We start from the raw sequence: 27,080 nt of genomic DNA, 5'->3' as shown, positions 1-27,080 counted from the left end.
GTTCTCTAAACATGTCTGGTCCCAAGTGGGTAAGTTCTGTACTAGTGCCCAGCTCAATGAGGCAAATATCTTCATGAAATTTTGAAAATTCATAAAAATGAAAACTTTGTGAAGAAATGCTTCTAAATATTAATTTGTTTTTATTTTGATTCCAATTTTGGTTCTCATTTAGTTGATCTCATTTAGTTCAAAAACTAAATGAGATTTTTTTTAAATCTCATTTATAAAAAAAATAAAATAGTAAAAAAAATAATAATACTTGTTGTTACTTCTTTTTTACTATAGTACTATCTTTTACATTTATTTATGTGTAACCTTATTCAGTTTTATCAGTTTAAACTTCTGGAACTGAAAACCAAAGAATTTCACTTTTGTAAGCCAAAATCAGACAACAGTGGCTTTCATTCACCTCTGCCAGTGGCTACTGTTAATCTATTAGTCCTTGTATCCCCCCAATTTAGCAGTTTTCCGGCCCACCTAACACTGCCTCGATAGCATCAGCAAACATTCTTGCACCCTTTCTATTTAAGTGTATCCCATTCCTGTAGAAGCAGTCTCTCCTGTTAACAAGTACAGACAAGGCTGAAAAAAATTATACCTCTTGAGCCTTGCACAATCTTTCCAGGGCCGAATTGATTGACAGGGCTCTCATCATATACTCCCTCCTATCGTGTCTGGGCAGAATTGCAGACACTTTCAAATTCAACCCTAATTCACGGCTTTTTTTCAACAGTGACCTGTACTTGTTAAGTAATTCCGCCAGTCTCCTACTCTTAATATCATTAGTGCCAACATGTACAGCTATATCACCTTATGTGCCCTTAAAAGATGATATCTGCTCTACAACGTCATCAACCTTTGCCCGTGTCAGACATACCCTGGTCCTGTTCCACCTGTCCTTTTTACAAAGCATGTTTCCCGTTTCCCTGACAATAGAGTCACCAACAACAACTACTAGTTCCTTTGGGACCAGCGCATTCTGCCTTGGGGGTTGCCGCTGTGTTGCACGATGCCCAAGTGCAAGCTCTGGCGTTGGTGTGGGCGGCTGAGAGCTTCATGGGCCCCTCACTTTTAATCCTTCCAGGGCATCCACCCTGTCCTTCAAGCTCTCATATAGGCCCTATAACAACCCCGCGTTGTTGCCTGATTTCCTTACACTCCTTGCATCGCGCATACAAAGACATCCCCCATGGCAGTATCATGTCCCGTACCTGACTGGTCCACAAACATCAAGCGAATAGTGCATTTTAAAAGGCTGTGATTCCGAGGGCAACTGTCCTCAGTTCTTCACTGAGCCACAGCATTTCCATTAGCTTGAGCCTTTTGCTTTGCTGCTCTGGTCTGAGTCATGATTTCAATTTAATTTCAATAAAATTTTAATTTCAGTGCAAAATTAAAATCCTAAATTTGTATCCCAACACAGTTATAACGTTCTATTTATGTTTCAGTATCGAGTGTTATCTATGAAATCCCTTTATATAACTTCCGTATCAAGTTAAGTATTAATTATTTATTTTTGCTAATTATTTATGTTACGTAATCTAAGTCGTTATAGGTATATAGTTAAAAGTACAATTTAATCGACAATGAAGTTCAACAAGATTAATAGATTTACTGATTAATTGACAATATTATATTATGTACTATACCAGGGGTGGGCACGCATGAGGTCAATGAGAGCCGCATTCCGGTTTTTCATATATTATAAAGAGCCACACCATAGTTACATAGTATTAAATACACAAATTTAATTTAATTTAATTAATATGATTACATATTCTACACAAGCCTTAAGTGCTATGTAAAGTATACATATATAAGAAAATATAATTAAGAGAAAGAAAATACAAAATAATTATTTCAAAATTTTAATAATAAAAATGCATTAATAAAAAGTATAACATTTAACGAAGACCTTTGGTCAAATCTTTGAAATTTGGTGTAAAATTTGTTAAAGCCGTTCGCAGCAATTCAGCGAGATGATGATTGGTCAACTGTGAACGATATTTCGACTTCACGAACTTAATTGTGGAGTACAAAGATTCACAGCAATATGTTGTACCAAAAATTGAAATTAGACGGCAAGCAGCTTTCTTTAAATGTGGATATTTTGATTCTGGCATGAGTTTCCAAAATTCAATTACATTAGTAGATTTGTGCTGCATTTGCCTGATCCTCTTTCATCTCTAATAACTCCAATTGCCCAGCCGCTTTTTCAACAAATATTATTTCAGAAATTGGAAATCCATCTTCAATAATATCACAAATAAATGGGTTCACAAAATATGCAAATGTAGATTTCAAACTTTTCAAATCTTCAAACCTATGTTCGAAATGTGCTTGCAATTCTTCCAATTTTTCTTTGTATTCGTCTAACTTTTCTTCTTTGATATTAATTATATTTGCTTTTACTCGTGGAAAATGATTAAATATTTTGTTCTTAAGATCGTACACAAAAAGTCGAAGTTTAGCTTCAAAACTAAATACAGTTTGTGACAAATCAATAATATTTTTTTTCCTTTCCTTGTAAAGCCAAATTAAGTGTTTGCAAATGTTCTATAATGTCTGTAAGGAACATTAAGTCAGAAAGCCAAGTTTCATTTTCTAATTCTGGGTATTTTTTACCTTTTTCTTTTGTAAATGTTATGATAAGATTTAGGAGTTCCACAAAACGGCCCAAAACATTGTAAGTTGACAGCCATCTTACAACACACCATAGGGATAAATCACTGGGCAATTCATCTGTTTCGTCATTCCCTCCCAACTCTTCTAAAAAGTTCTTAAATTGACGATGTGTTTTGGCATTTGTTCTAATTAAATTCAAAATCTGCAAAACAATCTTCCACACATTTTCGTATTTGAAGTACTTCGCTATGAGATGCTCGCGGTGAATTATGCAGTGAAGAGGTAAGAAACGTGGAATTTTAGGATCGCTGTTTAAAAGACCAATGAGACCTTGGTTTTTCCCTACCATTGCAGGCGCTCCGTCAGTCGCAACACTTACAAGTTTATCACGAGGCAATTCAAACCTATTCATTACTTCATCAAGCGCATTTCTAACATCGATACCGCGAGTTGTTTCGATAAGAGCTACTAGGTCTAACATTTCTTCCTTCACATTTACGTCTGCAGATACATAGCGGACAAAAATGGCCAATTGTGGAACATCCTGAATGTCTGTAGACTCGTCGAGAGCTAAACTAAATGCTGTACAATTTTTCAAATCACACATCAAACTATTTTCAACATTTTTACTAATTGCACCAATACGACGCTCAGTTGTACGGCGTGACATAGGAACCTGTGCGATCAATTTATGCAGTTTTGTATTATCTGGATCCAAAACTTTAACCACTTCTTCCAAGTTTCTTTTAATAAATTCTCCTTCTCCATATGGACGTTTGGCACGAGCAATATTCCAAGCTATCAAAAAACTAGCTTCGTTTGCTCTGTCATCTTCGCGACTAAAAGAAGACAAGAGTCCTTGTTGCTTATGAAGACCAGATTGCAAGGACTTAAGTTTCTCTGTTCGCAATTTTGAATTTAATGGATATTGTGTTGAAAAGTGGGGATGACTTACTTCGTAATGTCGACGTAAATTGCTTACTTTGTAGTTTGCAATTGTAACTTTACAAATAAGACACAACGACTTTCCATTATTGTCAATAAAAGCAAAATTTTCTACCCACTCTTCTTGAAAGATTCTATTTTCTTGTTCGTATTTTCGTTTTTTGATATTTTCTGAGGTCATGTTATCAAAAAATTTAAATAACTTTAATTCCAAAGTCTGAAATTGAAACAAAATAATTAAATTAATTTACGGCGCGGAAAAATTACACTCGTAACTTTTTATGCACAAGTCCACTGATGGCGCCAGCAGTGTAAATGCGCACGGATTTATTTATAATCAAAATAAAAATAGCAAGATATCTAGACAAAAAATAAAATAAACACAACATAAAATCCGTATAACAAAATATTAGTTACTTAGTTATATTTTTATAATTTAACAAGATTCACTGAAAAAATTTCTGAAATAATAATAAAAAACGGATTTAAATTTTCAATGGGAGCCGCACTTAACTCAACGAAGAGCCGCATGCGGCTCTGATTCTGAGAGCCGCATTTGCCCACCGTTGTACTATACTATACTAAGCTTATTCTATCTAGTTCGAGATATTTTGTATCGCGTAACAATGGTGGCAATTTACGAACAGTAAATCTACGGACACTTAAGTATCGATTAACTTCCAAATCTCGCTGTCTCAATTCAGAATAAACTAAGGATCCTGACTAGCTACTTACAGAAAATAATTTGATATAACAATTGGTTAATAAATCGGCTAAATATGGTTAAAAAAAAAAACCTCTTGTTCAACGGAGCTGCAATGATGATATTGAAATGATTTTGGCAAACTCACTATCTGCTGTGGTACATCGGCAAGATAATGTCATGACCAGCAACAATTACTGCAAGTTGGTTTAAATGACTAATAGAGAACAATGCGAGTTTATTCTTGATGTTATGAAGAACGAGCTAACACAACACTGCTTCAAATATTCTTTACTGGTCCAACAGGCTGTGGCAAGACGTTTACCTTGAAAATTATGATGGAAACTTACAATCGCTTAAGTCAAGTGCACAACTCACTTAACAACACATTCATTGCCTGTGCGTCAATGGGGAAGGCAGCCATAGCAATCAGTGGTACTACAGTTCATTCGCCGTTCAAAGTTGGTATGACGCAAATACATGGTGGTCTTGCTCAAGAAACTTTGCACCTCTGTAGCAATGCATTTTAAAACGTTCAAGCAGTATTCATCGATGAAGTTAGCATGATCGGAGCTGACATTTTGCATACAATCAACACCAGACTGCAAGAGGTCACCAGAGAACTCGATCGAGAGTTTGGTGGTTTAGATATCATATTTTGTGGAGATTTGCATCAGTTTCTGCCAGTGAATGCAAGGCAAATATTCAAGCCTCATAAGAATTCCATTGGTGGTGCAATTTTGTGGCAGTCTCTTAGTTTCTTCCACTTGTTCAAGTGATGTTACGTTCCCTGGAATATTAACTAAAATCGGAAATGGTGAAACGTTAGACATTGAAGAAAAGAAGTTAATCAAAAGCCAATTTAGAACACGAGACTTCGTCATGGAACAAGTACCAAATGCTGTTCGTTTGTTTCATCGTAACAACTTGTTCAATATAATGCTTGATTGTACAGTTGACGATCACTTCACTGGTTACAAGAGTCATGAATAGTTGACTAGTATGCGAAAAAAACTCCATCAAATGAGCATAGCAAAGACCGGAGGTTTGCCATACGTATTTCATCTATCGACTGGAAAACCTTACATGATCACTACAAACATCGATGTTGAAGATGGCTTGGTCAATGGAGCGATCTGAACTTTACAGCATGTTGAAATGGAAGAAACAGAAATCAAAAGATTGTGGTTACATTTTGAAAGCAAGAATGTTGGAACTAAGAGTCGTCTCAAGTCTCGCCTGCACATATTGTCGCATCGTGGCATATTAAAATCTGGCTGGACTTTGATTACGAGACGTTCCCCCACAGTATCTTTCAAAAGAAAAATGATTAAATGCAAAAGAATCCAATTTCCTTTGGTTGAAGCTTGTGCCATGACGGTTCATAAATCTCAGGGTGGAACTTTCAAAGAAATTTCCACCCCGAAATTTCGATGGCCTGTACATCAGAAATCAGAAAGGCGACTTTACATTCTACCATGCTCGAGGTTGTAACACACCTACGATGCAAGATCTTCAAACTGAATTGAAACATTTGAATAACCATCATTTGGAAACACTCTCTAAAACCGCATTACAATTTTGGGATCAGGTTGCTTCGTTGAGTTTCAGAATGGTATTGTTGAATACACAGAGTTTGAAACTTCGTAGCGAAGATAGTGCGATGGATCCACTTCTCATGGAATCAAATATCTTGGCATTAAACAAAACATGGCTTGAAAACAATGAAAATGTTGATGTTCATGGATACAAATGTATCACTCGAATCAAAAGACCTTCTGTGCAATCCGATGGTGTTGCGATATACAATAAAGTTAAATCAACGATATATACACCACATATTCTCATTACTGTGGATGCAGACTCACTACGGCAAATGACTGGTACAGATAATTATGGCAACATTTGTGCAGCTGAAGTTGAAATAAATGTTCAGAAGACTTTGCTTGTAACATTCTACATCTCAGCTAATTCAACGTCGGAGCAGATTAAAGTTTTCTTAATGTCCAATCTAGCGATTTATATGCCAAAGTTTGAGGACATACCTAAAGTTGTAAGGAAATTCAACTTTCAAAATATCCCAATAATTTTAGTGGATGATTTCAACATTGACATTAAGAAACCTGAAAATGCTCCCTTCCTCAACTTCATGGAATCAACATTCGATCTTAAACTCGCATCAGATCCTACAAAATCTACTACACGTGGTCAATCCTGTATCGACTTGGTCTTCAGTCACAATGTTAATAGTTGGAATTGTTTCAACTATGTATCCTACTTTAGTTACCATAAACCTTTATTGTTGATTGTAAATGAAAATACCGAATAAAATAAAATTGATTTTATTAAGCTTAAATTGCATTTTTTCATTTCACACATGACATTATTCATGGAACCACCTTTGGCTCCATGGAGCCAACATCTATCGCGTTAATTATAATTTTATTGTATTACTAAGTGTATTTTTGTGATTAGTACAGTAAATAAGTAATTAAAATTTGATATAAACTAACTGGTATATTTTATATTACATATCCATCGATTTATTTTTGAATCTATAGATATAGGTAGGTATAAAATTTGTTTCTCTGCATAACTTTAATGTTATGCAGAGAATGTAGTTTTCAGTAATTAAAATTTTTCTCTGGCCCGCCAAATATTTCAAAAATTCATATGTGGCCCTCTTCCCTAAAAATTTGGCGACCCCTGGTCTAGATGTACCAGAGGTCCCAACGTGTGTCAGTTGAACCCCCCCCCCCAGTCCACCTTCGTGCGGTTTCCGCCAGATATGCACCCTCTCATCCACTTGAAATAACTGAAAATGGGACTCATCAGACCAGGAGACATGTCTGCAATCATCCAAGGTCCAGTGCCGATGTTCTTTCACCCAGTTGAGACGTAGAGTCCTGTGTTGTGGTGGTAGCAAAGGGACTCTGGTGGGTCGGTGGCTTCCGTAGCCTATTGCGGTTAATGATTGTCTGATGGTCTTGGTGGAGATGTTTCTCACATCTCCCTCATTGAAGGCGGCTGTGATTTGTGCCACTGTCACTCTCCAGTTGGCTGAAACAATGCGAGACAGGCGTCAACGGCCACATTCATCCACCACCTTTCTCCTCCCACAGCGCTGTACACAATGAGATGTTATTCTGGAAATGGTGTATTTCCGATACACTCTTGATACCGTCAAATGAGGATAGTGCAATTTCTGTGCTACTTCCACAATAGAGTGACCCATATGTCGGGCACCCATTATCATCTCTCTTTCAATGCCAGTTAACTCATGACGTTTATCCTTACTGATATCAAATTACTGTCTGCGTGAATGCAGTGATCCAACATATCTATATATCTGCTAAGCAGTGGGTTTGTCCACTAGCAAGAGGGGGAAGTGACAGCGTCACATTGCCCAGGAACCAGGTATCCTATGAATTCTGTACTTTCAATGTATATTTTTGACTGAGTTACTCTTTAGCAGTTGTTGCTGTCCTAAGTATAACCTCTAGTTGAAGAAAGGATATCATGTGCTGTTGTGTACAAAAAATTACTTTATAAGTAATGTAACACAATTGACGACCATTAGCTGTCACATTGCAACAGCATCGCATTGCCCAGGAACCAGGTATCCCACAAATTCTGTCATTCAGTGTACATACAACATGTTATCAAAAAAAGTTTGTGGACTCTGTATCTTGAAATTGTGCTCCCTTAGTGAATCACGACTACTTGCAATATAATGACTCATAGATGAATCTGCCATTCAGTGTTGAAATTACTATCTTGCGAGGTCAGCCGCTACAGGAGGACTCAAGTAGTCATGGGACCAATGACTTGTTTGGTATGGTTGTTAAAGATCACTTGGGGAGTTGTTCATCAGTCTTGGGGGGGGGGGACCCAGAATTTATAGTTTCACCACTGCAGCCAGTTGCCAACCAGGCTAGCCAGGTGGGTAAAGTGCCTGCCTGGCAACCCAAAGGTTGCGGGTTCGAATCCGCCTCGGGCTTGGATCAAAGTACTGCAAAAACCTTGGGAGGTGCACTATGGCCACAGAAGCCGATGCACCAACAACTACAAAAAAAAAAAAAAAAAAAAAAAAAAAAAACTGCAGCCAGTTATCTTCAGTTATCTTGAATAGGCATATGTTAAATAAAAGTTATTTCATGCGTTTTATCACATTTTATAATGAGTGATTTTGCTAAGCAGCAACTTTTATTTCAAATTTGGCAAAAGTGCAACAAAACTCCACAAAACGTTGAAAACAGCTTTCAGAGATGTTATGTGCCATTCAAGGACTTTTAACTGGTTCACTAAGTTTAAAGATTGCTGTTTTTCAATCGAAGATGATCTTTGTCCTTCTTAAGCTCCAAAAACTGATGATTCAATCACTTGTGTTTCTGATCAGATCAGGAGTGTTCAACATTTAACTGTCCATGAAACTGCTAGTGAAATCAGTATTTCTTGTGGGACATGCTGATCAATTTTAATGGAAAATCTGGCAGTGACATTTCAGCCAAGTTTATACTTTGTGTCATTACCAATGGTTATGGAGATTGGACAGTTCTTCATTATTGTGCTGCCGACCTACTTTTCTTGACTACTTTGTTTCTGCCATAATTACTGGTGATGAATTGTGAGTATGGGGCTATGAGCTGGAAACAAAGGCCCAGTCCTCCCAGTGGAAGATTCAACTTCTCCTAAGCCCAGAAAAGACAGACAGTCTTGATCAAATGCGAAGATCATGATTATCATATTTCTTGACTGAGAGCATTGTTCACTATCAGTTTGTATTTTGTGGTCAAGCATTGAACCAGGAATATCAGAAAACAGTTCTACAGCAATTGTGCAATGCTGTTCAGAGAAAATAGCCAGAAAAGTGAGCTTCAGAGAATTGATACTTGCATTGTGACAATGCCGCTATACACTCACTGCTTTCCATTCATGAATTTCTTGTGAAGCACGTCATCAGTGTGGTCCACTATCTGCCATACTAATTGGATTTAGTTTTGTGTTATTTGTTTTTTGTTTCCAAAGCTTAAAGTGCCCTTAAAAAATCACAGATTTTAATTGACCACAAAAAGTTATTCAGCATGTGCACAGGAACTACTTTCATTTCCAGAATCCTCTCAGTGTTCTTCGAATTGGGTTTTAGTGCCAAGTAGAAGTATTTTATTTGGTGTTTACACCGAATAAAATACTTCTGCTTGGCACTAAATACTTGGTACTTCTGCTTTATCCCCAGTGGAGATGTATTCAAATAGCCAGTAAGCTTAGTTTTTTAAATATTAGTTCATCCCCCAAACTTTTTGACACCTCATAGGTAGTGCCTCCAGTGGTAGAGTGACACTCCCAGTAGATTTGTCACTATCTGTGGAGTTACTTTAAGTTTAGGATTTAGGTCCAAGAATATTGGCAGTAGCTTTAAAAATAAAAAATTCCTCCATATCTCATAAGAAATATATATCCCCATATTATTGCAAAAAAAAAAAAAAAAGTTTCAAACTCAGACAGGATCATTTCAGATGATTTTAATTTAGAACTTCTTTCTATAGATTTCATAATTTTCATTTGAAGTGGTGTATGTGTGCATGAACTTCTCAGATACCATTTTTTTTTGTTTCATACACTTAGTTTCATCTGAGTTGATTTGTAAATGAGAATCTGCTGTAGTATTTCTCATTAGTTTCTTTTTAATTCTTTTGTTATCAGGGGAAGTGTTAAAAATACAGAATCAGTAGTACAACTAATTTCCTTTTGGAAGTTTGTGAACAGAACTGCTCCTATCAACATGTTGAGGAAACTATATACTGAACAATCAGGACGTTAGAAGTGTTCTTTAACTCCAGGTTTTCTAAGAACTTGTGGCCAGCAAGATCTTTGGGCTTATTGTCATCTCATTTGGGTGGAACGGCACAGAAAATAATTGCTGTGCTGTCCCCCCCATTCATCATTATGCAGAAAGTTAATTCATACTGCATAAAAATGGTTATTTCCAAAAACTCAATTCTGTTTCACCATATATAGATAGCAATTATGCCATTTGTCATGGAATCGCCTTATGAATCCTGTTAGAGATTAGTGGAATTCTTAAAGGCCACTTCATTCAGGACACTATCAGTTAGCCAATCTCAGACAGAAGGAGTTGACTCTCCCACTTCATGAGCTATTGTTGGTTTTTCAGCTTGCACAATATACAAATCATCATGTGAGCACATGATGATTTGTATACAGATCATACAGACATAACACTCATGCAGTATTGCCTAGTATCATAATGCACCAGAGAACCACAGCTACCACTAAAAACAACTTTCCACTGTCTTTTTGTAATGCATATGTTATTTTATCGTGTTATCACAGAAACATATGAGGAGTGGTATGAAAGTAATGCCTCCTATTTTTTCCTCAGAAAATTTAATTCTTGTAACTATGCCTTTTACATCAATTAATCTTCAATCATTAATAAACACTGCTATTTTTCCACAAAGTCACCATCATTTTCTATGTACTTCCTGATATTTCAGAGATGGCAGAATAGGCTGGAACACCAATATGCCTTTTACAGGATTGGGATATGCTGTATTCCAATCCTGTAAAAGTCCTTATTCTTGCTCCAAAGGGCTTCGCGAACATTGTGCTCGTGCTGATCATCATCTGCAAAATGGGTTCCACAGAAGGTCCGGGCTATGAGAGGGGTGAGGAAGAACAGTACACCCCCAGTTTTCCAGTGGCCTCCATTGTACGCAGACTGGTGTGAAATCATGTGTTGTCATGAAGAAGAACCTCATTAAGGTTTTTGTCCAGTCAGACTCTATGGATGCGAGCATTCAACTTTTTCAACATTTCTACATATCGATCTGAGTTGATTGTGGTGCCACACTCCAAGAAGTCAACAAACAAGCCCCCCCCCCATGTTTGTTCCAAAACGCTGTCACCATGACTTCACTCTTGCAGTTTTGGAGAAGTTCTGTACAGATGACCTTCCAGGCTCTTTGTGCTCACATGTCAGCATTTTTGAGACCCACCGGATACAAACCTTGTTGTAGCCTAGTTCCTTTATGATAGTTATCACAGCAGGTTTCCCTATACCTACTGCATTGCACAACTCACGTGTTCTGATGTGGCGGTCCTCTTTGATCAGCACATCAATCCGACTCTTGTTGTCTGTTGTGACTGATATTACTGGCCGGCCTCTTCGGGGCTTGTCAACAATGTCACTTTCTCCACTCTTAAAGTGTCTTACCCAATGTCTAAGTGTACTCACATCTACAATATTGTCACCATAAATATTTTTGAGATGCGTATGGATTTCGATAGGCATCACTTCTTCCTTGGTAAGAAATTCAATCACCACTCTTTGATTGATATGTATATCTGTAACATCCATATCTGTATATCTGTAAAATCCATGTGTGCACTCATGAAACTGATCGGAGTGCCACTCAGTATGGTGAAACTAGAGACCTCTAGTAAGCACTCAGTGATGCAAAATGATCTATGGTGCCACATTCGAAAGTAAAAAAATTAGGATACATTACTTGTGTACCAGTCATCAAAATATAATAAAGAAATTTGTGCATCCTCTTTAATTATCTTAATTTTTTATTTTTTCTTCATCAAAGTTGAAAGTATCATACAGTCCCCGTGTATTCTATTGATTTAATTTTGTTAATATTATAAATTTACCCCTCCCACCCTTTTTTAAGTAGTTTTTTTGGTTTGTGTGACATATAAACCCCAGGGGCTCACGTCTGGTGAGTATGGGCTTGGCACACCCTGGGTCCTGAGCTGGATATCATCATTTTTCTCTTTCTTGGTGATTCCTTTCTACTTTCTCTCTCTCTCTCTCTCTCTCTCTCTCTCTCTCTCTCTCTCTCTCTCTCTCTCTCTCTCTCTCTGCTGGTTTGTATCATTTGAGGAGAACTTCTTTCGGCTGCAGTGTATACATACAGCACAATAAATAATTTAAAACATCCATAGCTTCAGTGAAATGTACCGTTATTGGTTCAACCTGGAGAATATTCTGATCACAAACAAATTAGTCATTATTATAATAAGAGCACTTTCTTCATTAAGATGCTGTTTAATTTTGAAATAAACTTTATAAAGAATTGATATTAACACTAAAAGGCACCCTAATATTTTGGCATTCAGGGTCTTCAGAGATGCAAAGAAGGTAAAACAACAGTGAAACTAAGATAAACTAAGGTTCTCTCATGTTTAAACTACATTAGAAGCTGAATCGTTATTATTTAGAGAAAAGTTATCAGGAGACACAGATGCCTATGGTAGATATAAGATAGTCTGTAATCAAGTCACAGAGGAGTTTAGGCAAGAAAAGACAGGTCACAAGAAATCTTTGGCAAAGGATGCAAAGAAAAACAGTAAAGAGTTCTTTACTTATGTAAACTCTAGAAAGAAGGGGATGGATCAGATTGGTTCACTTGACATCGATGGTTCAATTGTTGATGAACCTCCTGAGGTAGCTGACAAACTGAATGAGTATTTTGCATGTACATTCACACATGAGGAATTCTGTAGGGAAATGGAGCCAGAAGCTTATCAGTAATAGTGAGTTAAATGGTTTTGTAATAAGCAAAGTGGAGAAGAAATTGTTGAAGTTAAACATAAAGAAGGTATCTGGGGTGGATGGGATCAATCCAGTTATATTCAAGGAGGCAGAAAATGAAGTAAGCAGGCCCTTAGCCATGATTATGAAGGCACCCTTAGACTCGGGGTAGGTTCACATGTACTGGAGATGTGCAAATGTATCCCCAATTCACAAAGGGGGATTAAAATGTGACACGAGTAATTACAGACCTGTTAGTTTAACTTCTGTTCTGGGGAAAATAATGGAGTCACTGGTTAAAGAAGCACTGCAGGATCATCTGATCATCTAGACAAGGGTGCAGTTATAGTTCAGACACAGCATGGGTTTGTTAAGGGAAGTCTTGTCTGACCAGTTTGATCAGATACTATGATGTGGTCACGAAGGAACTGGATGCAAAAAATAATTTTGATATCATGTACAGGTTTACCATCACTAATCTGGCCACCAGTAATCCGGTTCCACTGCTAATTCAGACGTAATTTCCTGGGTCGGCTCACCGACCTGCCGCTACTGTTTTGGTGGTGGCAGCTGTTGGTGCGAACACGTAAATACTAGCAAGCCATTCCCACTTGTTTTTCTGCATTTGTTATTATAATCTGCTCACATTTAGCCACAGCCATGGTTCCGATGCATAAAGGAAGTGCCTTTCGTAGTGTAAAGCGCAAACACTGTACATTATCCATAATAGATAAAGTTGAACTGAAAAACTCGACAGCTGTGTGTCAGTGAGAAGTTTAACTCTGCTTAATTGTAAATTCCAGCAATTTCTCTCAGGTCCTCTTATCTTAGCAATTTTCTTTTAGCCGTTTCTCTTTAGTTTTTCTTTCTTTTTTTTTTTTTTTTTTACAGCACACTTGTACAAACTAGCAGAAAAACACAACACAATATGATGGATTATACAGTGTGCTAATGAACTTGTTTTCACAAAATCTCTAACAATACTAACAAACTTATTGCGATGTTTGAGAGTTTATTTTATTGCAGCGCTTGCAATAAACTAATCCCAAACGACCTTCATATGTATGCCGTAATAGCGTCACACGTATGTGGCCGACATGGCTTCTCAAGAAATAAAGTAACCAACATATGTGGCCACATATATGTGACATAAAAAAAATTACTTTTTTTTATATATTTTAAACGAAACACTGACATTACAATATTTATTTTAGAATTACTAATCAAATTATTTCCTAAATATTTTTTGGCCCCTGGGGAATTTTTTTCTTAAACTAGCTGGCAGTCAATGTGTTAAAGGTAGCAGGAGGTGGTTAGCTGTTGGGTAAAATTTATGTGCTAAAATAACCACCAGTGATCCGGCAAACTCACTAATCCAGCACGCCACAGGTCCCAACGCTGCCGGATTAGTGACGGTCGACCTGTACTTGGATTTTAGGAAAGCTTTTGATACTCTTGCCCATGGAAGAGTACTGTACAAGTTGGAACAGCCGACCGGGCTAGCCGGGTGGGTAAAGTGCCTGCCTGGCAACCCAAAGGTCGCAGGTTCAAATCCCTCCTCGGGCTTGGATCAAAGTACTGCAAAAACCTTGGGAGGTGCATTATGGCCACAGAAGCTGATGCGCCAACAACTACCAAAAAAAAAAAACCCAAGTTGGAACAGTATGGCATTAAGGGGAAGTTCCTCTAGGGTTAAAGGGATGGTTGAGTGGGACAAGACAGAGAGTTGTAATCAGTGGACACTGCTCTTCATGAACTAGTGTTATTAGTGAAGTCCCCCAAGGGTCGGCATTAGGCCCATTGTTGTTTTCTGTATTTATCAACGATATTGATGAAAGTAAATCAGGCTTAATGTCCAAGTTTGCAAACGATATGAAGATTGGTTGGCTTGTTAATGACAGTAAGGATTGCACACTACTGCAGCAGGATCTAGAAAAGTTGAGCAGTGGCAACTGAAGTTTAACATTGACAAATGCAAAGTACTGCATATGGGTAGCAGTAACCCCAGAGTAACATACCAACTGGGTGGTACTACACTCAGGGTTGTGGAGAATGAAAAGGACCTGGGGATAATTGTTCAGTCAGATATGAAGTTTCCTGAACAGTGTAGACAAGGCTGCAAGAGTAACTCACGGTGTCCTGTCAATGATATGAAGGAATTTTTTTTATCAGGGATAATATGATGATAGTCCCCATGTATAAGGCAATGGTCAGGCCACACTTTTAGTACTGCATACAGGTCTGGAGGCCTCATTTTAGGAAGGATGTAGAGTTGCTAGAACGAGTACAGAGAAGGACAATGAGATTCGTGAGTGGAATAAAGGGATGCTGTTACCAAGAAAGGCTTAATTTCTGCAAATTGCAGCATCTGGAAATTAGGCACCTGCAAGGTGATCTGATTGAGGGTATAAGGCCTTGAATGGTTTGAGCAAGCTCAATGCTGATTGGATTCTTCCTCTTGCTCAGATTACTCATCTGAGGGGACATAAATTCAAATTAAGGAAAGGCAATTGTAGAATAGATGTTCAGAAATTTGCCTTTAGCCAGTGGGTGGTTGATAGTTGGAACAAACTTCCTTCGGTTGTAGTGGAGTTCAACAACTTAAATAAGTTCAAGTCAGAACTAGACAAACATTTGGAGTGAATGGATGGCCCAAATAGGAAGTTTTTTTTTTTGGCTTACGCTACATAAGCTTGCTTTCTTGCATCATATGCCTCTACTAATTAGAAATTTTTATGGTAGTAATGCTACAAATCATTGTATTCTTACTACCATAACAATTCTGTAATAATTTGATGTAATTTTACATGTTTGTGAAAGTTTTGTTTATTTATTCACTATATTTTCTGGATGGTAAGATACACCAGGTCAAAAGACATGCCTACATTTAAGGTAAGTTTTGGGGAAAAAAATTTTTTTTTGTGTATATATGTGTGTGTATGTGTTTGAAACAAATTTACAAGTACTTATAGAAACAAAATGTCAATGTAAAATGAAGCTTTTATTCATTGTATAATGCTAATAACTCATTGTTGCTATTTTCACACTCATCATAACTGATGTTATGATCTGAACTTTCACTTTCTTCAAAGGATGTAACATCATCATCATCATCATCAAGGGTATTTGATTCTATGTTTATTGAAGAGAGGCAAGAGCCTTGTGTTTTACTAATTCTCATTAATTTTTCAATCATTTGCACATCTGGGAAATGGTTGGTTACCTCCATTGTTTTACTGGTATCAAATCATGATTTGGTGCCTCCATCCATTTGGTCCACTCCTCATACATAAATATACTTTTGAAGGTTTTTTTTCTTTTTTCAAGTGTTAATTGAGATGTCTTGTGACTGCATACTGATGGTTTGCAGTTGACTAAGACCTTTTACAGTTACTGCTAAATCTGTGTTCAATTTAGCCATCCTTTTTGGTTCCCTTTGTGTGTAATTTAAACCAGTCATATGATAAAAGAGTTTGTTTTTTTTTTTTTTAGACACCACCTGGATGCTTCAACCATACTATCTGTAGTCATGGTTAATGATAAAGATATTCTTCTTCTTTTGATGCTGTCTCCTTTTGGAGGTTGGAAATCACCACACTGTACTTCTCTCTGTCTTGGGCAAGATGAAAAAGATCCTCAGCTGATCTGCCAGTCCAGCAGTAGACCTAGCCACATTTGCCAGTTTCCCAGCTTCATATGAGGTTCTAACATTCCCACGTTCCTATTTTTCCTAATGAAATTTTTTGGGGATTCTTAGCACCCCTGTTTAAAGGATGCTGGGGACTCAGGACCATCTCTCTCATTGTTACTAGCCATTGTGATTATTCTTGGGAAGCATAGTGCAGTAGTTTCCCCTTGCTTTCTGCACCACAGTACTTCAGCTTTATCCATTGGTTCGACTACAACTGAAGTAATCCAAAAACAAGCCGGAATGAAGTCCAGAATATACAGGGTGTTTCCAAAATGATAGTCAATAATTTAAAGGTGAACTGTACAGACTACAATATGCAAAAAAAAAACCTAGTAAACAGGGGTCCTTAAGTGAATTGTTTTCGAGATATTGGACATTTCTAGTTGGGATCCACCACTGACAAGGTGAACTGTACAGAGTTGGGATCCACCACTGAATTGTTTGTTTAGGTTAAGTTATGCTCATTCTCTCTGTTTCCCCTCTCTCAATGCTCTGAGATGTAGCAGAAATACTAGTACTTGTCAAAGGATAGTCAACATGGAAAGAGGTTACAGCAACAAAGTATGTGGACATGCACTTCATGTATGGTAAAGCCAACGGCAGTGCACTCGAGACTGCATGTTGGTACCAAGAAGCTTTTCCCTGCTGAAGGCAGCCCAACAGGCACACATTCATCAGGGTACATCAATGCCTTAGAGAACATGGGCATTTCACACATGGAGTACAAGCCAGTTGGTCCAGAAGCATAAAACCTGATGTTGAGGAAAGGGTGTTAGAAAGAACATCCTGTAACATGTAACATCTGTAAAATCCTGTGGTGTTGAAACCAAAATTAAAAATGTATTATCTTATGTTTAATAAACCACCCTTAGCAAAGGATTCACAGCTTTTTGCTAAACTAGTGCTCCCATAGTCAGTGGCGGATCTTAACAAAAAAAAAAAAAAAGTGCATTATCTCGAAAACGGTTCATTTGCGGCCTGGTGTTCACTGGGGCTTTTTTGCTTATTTTAGTTTGTACTTTTTGCCTTTAAATTATTGACCATTATTTTTGAAACACCCTGTATATACATAAGTATTGTTCAATTAGTTTTGCACTATTTAATTTTTTTTTTTTTTTTTTTTTAATCTTCAGCGAGGTGGCGCTATTATCCCTCTCCTCTCTCTTAACCTCTAGCTAATAATGCCCAATATATTAATGATTTTTGAATTTGCTTAAACATATTTTCGTGGTGGTTTGTAGGCTTAGTCCCAATGAATAAATTTTAAATTATAGTCAGATAAAATGTTAAATATTTACACTATGCTGTAACATAAGCAAACAATCAGCTAACCATTAGAATTAAGAACATTCCAACTGTCAAATAAAGACATTTCTTAAGTAGTTGAATACTACCTGATATGGTGCAAAAACACTCAACCCTAACTACAATGCCAACTCTTTAACAAGGTGATCAGTAAGAAAATCAAATAATTCTTCTTAATGTCACATTTTCAACATAAAATCCAGGAGCATGTTAAGCATAGACAGTGATAAAGATATTACTGTAACTAATTTACTTTTGTACCATAAGATGTAGGAAAAGTTTAGGCACCATTTTCTAGAGAAAAAAGTGCCTTATGGTCCAGAAAATGTTATTTAATTTTTATTTATTTAGTTTTTAGGTGGAATTATGTGATAAAGTGAAATTTTATTGATCTGAATTATATAAAAACTTTCATTCAACATTTCCCCTACATGATTCATAGGTGACACCACCCCCAGTGATCGAACGTGTAACAGATGTGCAAAAACAAGTGAATATAAAATCTACTGGCCTAAAATTTGGCTTCTTAGGTTTGGGAATTATGGGACGAGGGATTGTTAAAAATCTCATTAATTCTGGTCATCATGTGACAGTATGGAATCGAACACCTTCAAAGGTTTGTTCAGTACCACTTGCTTTATAATAATTATGATTGTTTCTTATTCTCTATGGTGTTTCCTTTGTATGTTGTGTAAAAGATGTATATTCACATATTCTATTTATGTAAGTTTCTAAGAGGTATGAATTCATTTAAATGAAAACAGAATCACTCTTAGAATTAATGATCATGTGTGTTGTAGGTGACACCTTTCTAATAATATGCATTCATATTTTGAACTTGCTTTATATTTTAGATAAATATTACCATGTAAGTTTTGAATATACGATTGAAACACTCTGGCACGCGGGTGCATAAGTACACGTGCCTTGAGTGACCGGGGTTCAAATCCGTGACTACTGAATACGGTGCTGTTTGTTGTATTCTGTCTATCTTGTGAACTCCTCTGACCATTTGGTTGTCCCGGAGTATAAACAGAAAATTTATTTATTTATTTATTTATTTATTTATATGGGTATTCACTCAAAAGTCATTGGGAAGTGGCTTTAATATTTTTTTATTTCTATTTTACATGGAAATGTTTTTTTTATATATATAAATAACATTTTAGATAAAGATAACATTTTGTATTGTGAAAATAAGATGAAAATCCAATTTATGAAAATAGTATATTATATGACGTGTCATGTGATTAAACTTAACTAAGTACAGGCTCATTCTATCGTAGAAATGCACTATTACCAAATATTGAGACAAAAAGAAAAAAAGACAGCAACCATTTATAGATAAGATTTTAATAAGGCATAGGTCCACCTTTGGCCTGCAATACATCTTGCCTTCATGGAACACCTTCTGCCAATTTATGATATGTGTTCACAGAAATATTTCTCTATTCGTCCAGCAGAATGGATATTAATTAGACAAGTAATCTTGGCCTCCATGGATGAGCCATTACACTTTTCTCCTTTCTTGTTGTAGTTGTGGTGTGTGGGAATATTTTTTTGTTGCATCAGCTACTCAGGCTGTAGCATGCAAGTTCCTATAGTACCCTGGCTCATGCAGTTTTGTTATGTGTTTTGTCTATTCAAGAAAACAATTCCCAGATTTGTTTGCTAATACATATCAAAGATTGATGATGCATACCTGGCTGGTGAAATCCATATAAGAAAATAGCAGCTGCTCCTTCTACTTGATATAGTCTAACTGCAAATCTGATTGATAAATATTTTGTGAATAAATAATTTCATTCAACATGAGAAGGAAAGGGTTCACTTGTTTTATGATCAGCTATTAGGAATTATTCAAGAACTTAATGTCTCCAGATCAATAGAGAAGCTTCATCAACTCAGATATGAGTTGAAGGAAGATATAAGGAAGAAGTTAAATTCAGTTTCTGCCACACGTAAGGCTGTGCATGTGGTGGACCCTGAATGCTCTCAGTACAGATCTGAGAAACTCACAAACTAAATGTCAAAGTAACTAGTTTGGATTAGTATAAAATATTAATATGTTTAAGGAACAACTCAGAAATGAATTCACTGGTCAGCTTAAGGAAGTAGCCAAAAATTAAAGCTATTCTTAAAATGTTAAGTAAAGTGAAGGAACTATAACTGTAGTGAAATTTGTTACTTTTTTTCAAATTGTGCAGATCTTTTACATTGTATAATCATTTTAGATAATCAAGAGAAATTTATGACAATTCCTTGAGCAAGTTGTGCATAATTGAAAAATTTGTTTCAAGAAAGCATTCAGTAAAACAGGCATTTAATAATAATAAAGGATAGGACATTTATCCACACTGTCTGTAAACCTGGATGAAGAAAGCATTCTAGCACGAGGGACAAACTAGAAGACAACCTTGTATAGTCTTACTTGACACTAGGCATTAGTTTTCATTATTTATTGAAATTTGTATAAATGCATATTTCCATTCTGTAAAATAATAAAATAGAAGTGAAGTAGCTTCGTTGCTAATATTTTATCTTAATTACCACTCAAAAAAGTATGACTGTTTTAACTTACAATGCAGCATGTTATACCATGCTGGGATTGAACTTTTTAGTAAAGCATAAATTTATTTTTTAAAAATAAATATAAAGAAGTGTTAAAATGAGCAAAAGCCCTCAGATTTTCTGACCACCATTAAGTATAGAAATCTTCTTACGATGAAAACATGACAAAAGTTTGAAGCTTTAGCAAAAGTCCAAAGAGAGAGAGAGAGAGAGATGTGGGGAATTAAAGGTCTGGAAAAACAGAAAATTTTGAACTTTGCAGTGGATCTGAGAAATTAAAGAAGCAATTAGAAAATAGAAAAAATTATGCCTGAGGCTAAAGAAAAATCTTGCAGAGATTTTGGGAGAGTTCGGGAAAACAAGTATAAGAAGAATGTAAAATCATTTTGGCATTTAAACATCCCAGAACACAGCATGGCTAAATATTTTAAAAGTTAACAGGGTATATTAACAGTAAGCTAGTTGAAAAGAATTTTTATTGCTAGTATTTTGGATGTTTGAAGAAATCTGCTGGAATGGAATTTGATTAGCAGCTTAGCGTGATCAGTATTAATAAGGTGATTTTTAGTCATAACATGCAGTGATAAATTATTGCTGCTGCTGCTGTTATAATTTGAAGATAAACTTAGTTTATGAAAATAAACTCAGGTTTCTGAGACATTTGATGAACTTTATCTAGTAGTAAGGAGGACTGAAGTATGAAGCATCAAGAGTATTTCAATTTCATTTTTTTTTTTTTTTACATCTTGTCATCTCTTCCATAATGCTCTCTGAATATTAGTATGCAGTTTATGAGGTAACTTTAATATCTCCGAAACTTTAATTTATCCACTTAAATTTAGACAGATACGCCAAACGTTTCTTGCATTCCATCCATTTTCTTCAGAATGGATGGAATATGATAATAAAGAAATAATTTGCTAATGGCATTGCTAATTAGCAAATTATTTCCTTTGCATTCTTTAGGAGTTCTACAGCATGTTAACTTACAGTAGAAAGCCTAAAAACTTCAAGATCTATATCCACCTCTGTCATCAAACATGGAAAATAACCAAAAGTTGTGCCTTGTATTTTGGAGAATGAATTTACCCATTGAATCCCACATTCCACAATACACACAATAGTGCATATTTTTCTAAATTCATTAATCTCATAATGGGCACTATAGAATCAAAAAAAAAAAAAAAAAAAAAAAAAAAAAAAGAGAGAGAGAGAGAGAGAGATGTTTCACCTCATCACACAGGTGTTCAACTGGATTGAGATCAGGTGACTGAGGAGATATTAACTGCAGTATTTTACTATGAATTAGACCCAGATCAATAGGATGGATGAAGAAAGTGCAGTTTATTGACAACTAGGTTGCAAAAATATTTTTGACTAATAATAATCATTAGGGAGAGCTAAGCAACTGTCAAGTACAATCTTAAAATTCTCAGGCAGTTCTGCTTTATAACAGTGCTGCATTTCCACAACAAAATAATTTTAAACCACTCTATAAATACTTCTTGAGTAATCTGTGTTTTCTTATTACTTTTACTGTATAAATTAAGGGTAAAACCTTCACTTCTTCTAGAATAATGATTCCTAATATTTCTGATACTACAGACCATCAATATCTTTTATGCCTTTGGTTTTATAAAAATAATCTGTATAATTTTTATATGGAAGAATTATTAACAAGGATTCAGACAGATTACAGACTAAGGAAGCATGTTTGCTATAAAAAAATAAATGATACTAGTCTCTCTCTCTCTCTCTCTCTCTTTTTTTTAGTCAGTTTACTGATTCATGCTCATTACACAGACCACTTGCTAAATGTTCAGAGACACTACCAGTGGACCATGGACCACAGATTAAAAAACACTGTTCTAGATCAAGAAAATATGTCTCTTACCTATCACAAGTAAGCAATTAACACTTCAGCTAACAGAACTGCTGCAAGTGAGACTCGTAGTCTTTCCTCTACTCTAGAAACTCTAGTTTGGTTTTACCTAGCAAGAGTATGGAGAGGGGGAGACAGTCAAATCAAAGCAATTTCATTGTACAGGTGACTCCCGCTTAATGCTGATAATTCGTTCCAGAAAAACAGAGCGGTAAGTGAATCCACGTTAAGCGAGCGCCGCATTCCCATAAGGTAATATATGTATTTGTGAGTTGCGGTCAGTACCATAGGATATTTCCTAATCAATAATAAACGGTAGTGAAAAGATGCACAAATGTCCGTCAAAATATTTAATATTCAAATATTTGTACATATAAAATATTCTGCATTACATACGTATATAATTATGGGATAACTACTTACGTATCAAAATTAAACTTAAAATTCCAATTAAAATCATGAATTTAATTGATCTAAATTGATTTAATTTAATTGATAAATTTAATCTTGAAAAATGTGTCGATTTTGGGTTGAACTTTGGTCCTCTTCCAAATAAACTAAAAAGGGTATTAATTTTAAATTCCCCGCAGCGTTACCATCCAACAATAAAGTCAACCGATCCTTCACCACTTTGAAACCTGGATGTTTTTTTCTTCTTTCAATATGAAACTTCTTTTAGGCATTCGTTTCCACAAAAGTCCTGCTTCATCCATGTTAAAAACTTGTTGAGAAGTATAACACATAATACCCCTCTTCAATAATTTTAACAAGTTCTTTTTTTGAAAGTTTCGGCTCCTTGATCTGCACTTGCGGCTTCTCCCTGGATTTTAAATCTATTCAACCAGCTCTTACTAGTTTTAAATGGTTCCACTTTTTTTTAGGTGTGTTTTCTTCAGATCATTATATTGGCTAATCTCTCTCTCTCTCTCTTTTTTTATAATATTTAACTTAACTGAATTCTGCATTGGATATTATCTTCAATAAAATTAGTTAGTCTTTCTATTTCAATCCTAATAGCCGGCCTAGCCCTAGTTGCTTGCAGTGGAACAGCTATCTTTCCCGCTGCTAAAATTAATTCTTTATTTTTTTTTTATAATTGTTCTTACAGTTAAACTTGCAAGTCCTAAATTATGGCACACATCCACTTGTCTTTGACCGGAATCGATTTGCTTCAAAATGTCTAATTTAATTTTCAAATTCAGTCTTTTTCTTACATTTATAGTCTTCGTACTGCACCCAGACGTTGTTGCTTTTTCATTCTTATCGGCCATTATTAACTCTTCGAAAATGTAACTGCATTGGTTGCATTAATTATGATACAATGTTCAAGTAAACTGTGCGTTACGCACAATGTCTAATACTGTACTGAGTGATGACTAGACTTCAGATAAATGCATATAACGCAAATATTACAAGCAATGTACTTGATCATTTTTTAAAATGTTGATCTCAGAACTACGTAACAAGTCACTGTACTGCAATTAAATTAGTGTGCGAGAAAATTTCACTGAGTGTGTGAAAATTTCTCAAGTCGGCGTGGGAAACGTTTTAATGCTGTTTTGCTATCATTTTCAAGCTATCGACTCCATCAAATGAAACGATTTCGTTAAATATGCCAAAAATGCAATCTGTAAAAGAGCGTTATAGTGATCTGTGACAGCGTTATAGTCAGATACGGGTTATAATATATGAACAGCGTTATAGCGAATCAGTGTAAAGCGAACCGCGTTATAACGGGGGGCCTGCTGTATTGTATATTATTCCAGGGGCTCACATCTTGTGAGTATGGGCTTGGCACACTAGGGGTCCTGAGCTGGATATCATCATTCTTCTCTTTTTTGGTGATTCCTTTCTACTTTCTTTCTCTCTCTGTCTCTCTCTCTCAGGGTACTCAAATTTTTTTTGGCTGGTGCAGCATAAGCCTCAGGCTTCCTTGCACCATATGGCTAATAATAATAATCTGTTATGGTATTAAGTGTCCCATTTAAACTAAGCTAGTAAATTCTGAAATATACATCTCTGCTACCTGAGTGTTTAAGAAAGATTTGTTCATCGCTACATACTGTATTTCTCAACAGTTTAAATTTATAGCACAGTCAACTTTTATAGTAATAGAATGCCTCACTGATTTATAATTGTTCATGGATTTGTTTTGCTCTTTTATAAAGTGGGGGGTATTGGAAATGGAATGCCTTCAATGTGATGATTAAAACCTCTCATAGAGAACTTTATCTAAATTATTTGACTTGGCTTCATGCATTTTGTGTTGTTTTTCAGTTTCTTTAATAAAATCAATTTCTGTATACAAAGCAAGAAGTGTGTCTTATGACTTTTTAATATAATCAAAGAATCAACATTGTAAATGTCAGAGTTCTTATATTGAAATTATTTTGTCACCTTTCTTTATCATTTCAACTTTCTGACAGATTGTTAAAACATTCATTTAAGAATTCATATTCCTTTCATTTAGAACTTTTGTTGTCACCACTTATATTTTTAACTTCATTTACTGGCATAGGGGCTAAAGAAACAAATATATAATAGGTACTGTACAAAATGAACTTTATTATTTAAAAACAAAAAATCAAGTTGCATGAGCTATGAAAGTCCATTAACAACAAGTTCACAATTACTGTGGTAAGCATAATCATGCATGCCATTTTACATCAAAGCATTCAAAACAACACTAAAATAATATAATCAAGTAGAATAATGTATTAAGAATAATTAATAAATGCAGTCAGTCTTCGTATAGTACGATAGTTTGTTTCTAGAAACTCTCATGCAATGCAAAATCGTGAAATATAAATAACAGGCCCTATGGGAAAAAAAGGGTTAGGTGCCGACCGACCACCCAAGATTGAACACACATTTGTTTGTTATTTAGTTTTTTAGGAGCATTAGCAACTAAGGCCATATTGCTCTGGGAATATAGGTGGTCATTCCCTGACCTTTCCGCATCCTCCGTATTTGGTGGTGATGGGATCGAACCCCAGTCTAATCAAGAAGCGTGTGTTACGCACTGCTGCTCCTTCCCACCTGGCTATGGAGGCGCCCACACATTTGTAATGAAAACATTACCAAACACAATAAATAAATTGTAATAAAATACGTAAGTATTTTATTACAACTATTACATAAAAAAAAAATATTGCTAATGCTTTTGCTTCTGTCGTAAGCAGACTTGTTCTTTGTTTGATCTTCTATCCCAGGGGTCCCCAACCTTTTTCATCGGAGGGCCACGTAGCAAATTCATAACAAATGGCGGGCCGGAGTCGGTGCAATTTTGACGACTAAAAGCACTGTAAACCAAAAACGCAATTTTAGCGACTTCACCAGGTCAAACGGGGTGTACAAGATAGAAAAATTATAAAAAATTATAAACACATGATATTTATTGTAAATAAAGCCATAGTCATATCAAAATCACAATTTTTATTGTTATAATCACATTTGATATTACAGAAATAGCAAATCAATGAGATGTTTGTAATTGTTTTGATTTAGCAATAATTGAAATATTAGGTTTAATTGTAGAAGTTTCTAATCTTAAAAAGTCTTGCAAATGTTCATCTGTCATTTTTGATCGATGCTGTGATTTTATATATTTCATTTTTTAATATATTTATTCACATAGGTGAGTGCTACCAAAAATAGAAATTATTCTTCTTGCTAATTTTTTTTAATTCTGGAAATTAGTTTTCTGTCAAAGTTTTATAAAAGTTAATTAATGTTTCATTTTTCAATAATGTTTTCAAGTTATCGTTACTTTAAAGATCTATGATTTCTAATTGTTGATCTTTACCTATTTGTGAAACATTTACAGCAAATGGATTCTGAAATAATGCAAATAAGTTTCTATTGTTTTCGAACTCAACAAATGTTTCCATCAATAATTCAAGATTTCGGACAAAATTGTCGGTAGAAAAATCACAATTGGGCATATTATTATATAAACTTTCACAACACAAAAAATGGGAAAAATTATTTTGTTCAATTTGATTTTTAAATAATTCTTATTTTGTCTGAAATGCTTTAATATTGTAGTACAAGTCATTTACAAGTTGATCGTGACTTTGGAGTTTTTATTCAGTGTATTCAAATGTTCACAAATATCTGTTAAAAGTGTAAGTTCCTATAACCATTTAGAGTCTGTTAGTTGTCGGACCAGTTTTAATTTTTCTTTCATGATTATGTCTATTTCGGTTCTGAGTTGAAAAAATCTTTTTAACACATTACTGCAACTCAACCGTCATGCCTCCGTATGGTGCAAAAAATCGCCATATTCGATTTCGATTTGCTCCAAGAAAATTTTAAACTGATGATGGTTCAGGCCATTTTTGTGTATAAAATTCACAATGCTAATTATAGTCGACATGATTGTGTTCGAAGACAAAAATTTACCGCACGATTGCTGGTGAATAACACAATGAAATTGCATAGGTCTTTCGTTGATTTTGGAATCAAAATATTTATTAACATGGCCGATTAAAATGCGAGATTTCTTTTTTGGAAAAGAAATCTTTTCCAAAAAAGATTTCTATAGAATAAATTTCGACGAGGCGGATGAAATCGTCTCGTGGGCTGGATGAAATCATCTGGTGGGCTGGATCCAGCCCACAGGCCGTAGGTTGGGGACCCCCTGTTCTATCCAAACAGACGTTCCATCCCTTCCAGTTCTTTGTGTTTTGATCAAATTGATTTTGTTACCCTTTGAGTTGTTCCTGCTATGAAAGTTGTTTTTATATTCTCTGCATTCTTTCTAATTCTCGGCATTGCCTCATTTAGGCCTGTA

The 27,080-nt window shown here is 35.6% G+C and overlaps 1 protein-coding gene across 2 annotated transcripts in view; it reads left to right on the top strand.

Annotated features, from left to right (window-relative positions):
* LOC150085518 (uncharacterized) overlaps positions 1 to 27,080 on the top strand; it is a 384,896-nt gene that overhangs the window by 161,712 nt on the left and 196,104 nt on the right. For both annotated transcript variants that reach the window (XM_090373310.1, XM_090373309.1), the window contains one exon: positions 18,275 to 18,448. In XM_090373310.1, coding sequence (XP_090229436.1) covers positions 18,275 to 18,448 — 174 coding nt within the window. The remainder of the gene's footprint in view (positions 1 to 18,274; positions 18,449 to 27,080) is intronic.

The sequence above is a fragment of the Mastigoproctus giganteus genome, chromosome 5 (assembly GCF_048544385.1).
Source record: "Mastigoproctus giganteus isolate SK-2022 chromosome 5, ASM4854438v1, whole genome shotgun sequence".
NCBI classification, from domain to species: Eukaryota; Metazoa; Arthropoda; class Arachnida; order Uropygi; family Thelyphonidae; genus Mastigoproctus; species Mastigoproctus giganteus.
This window is presented reverse-complemented; position numbering and strand designations above follow the sequence as displayed.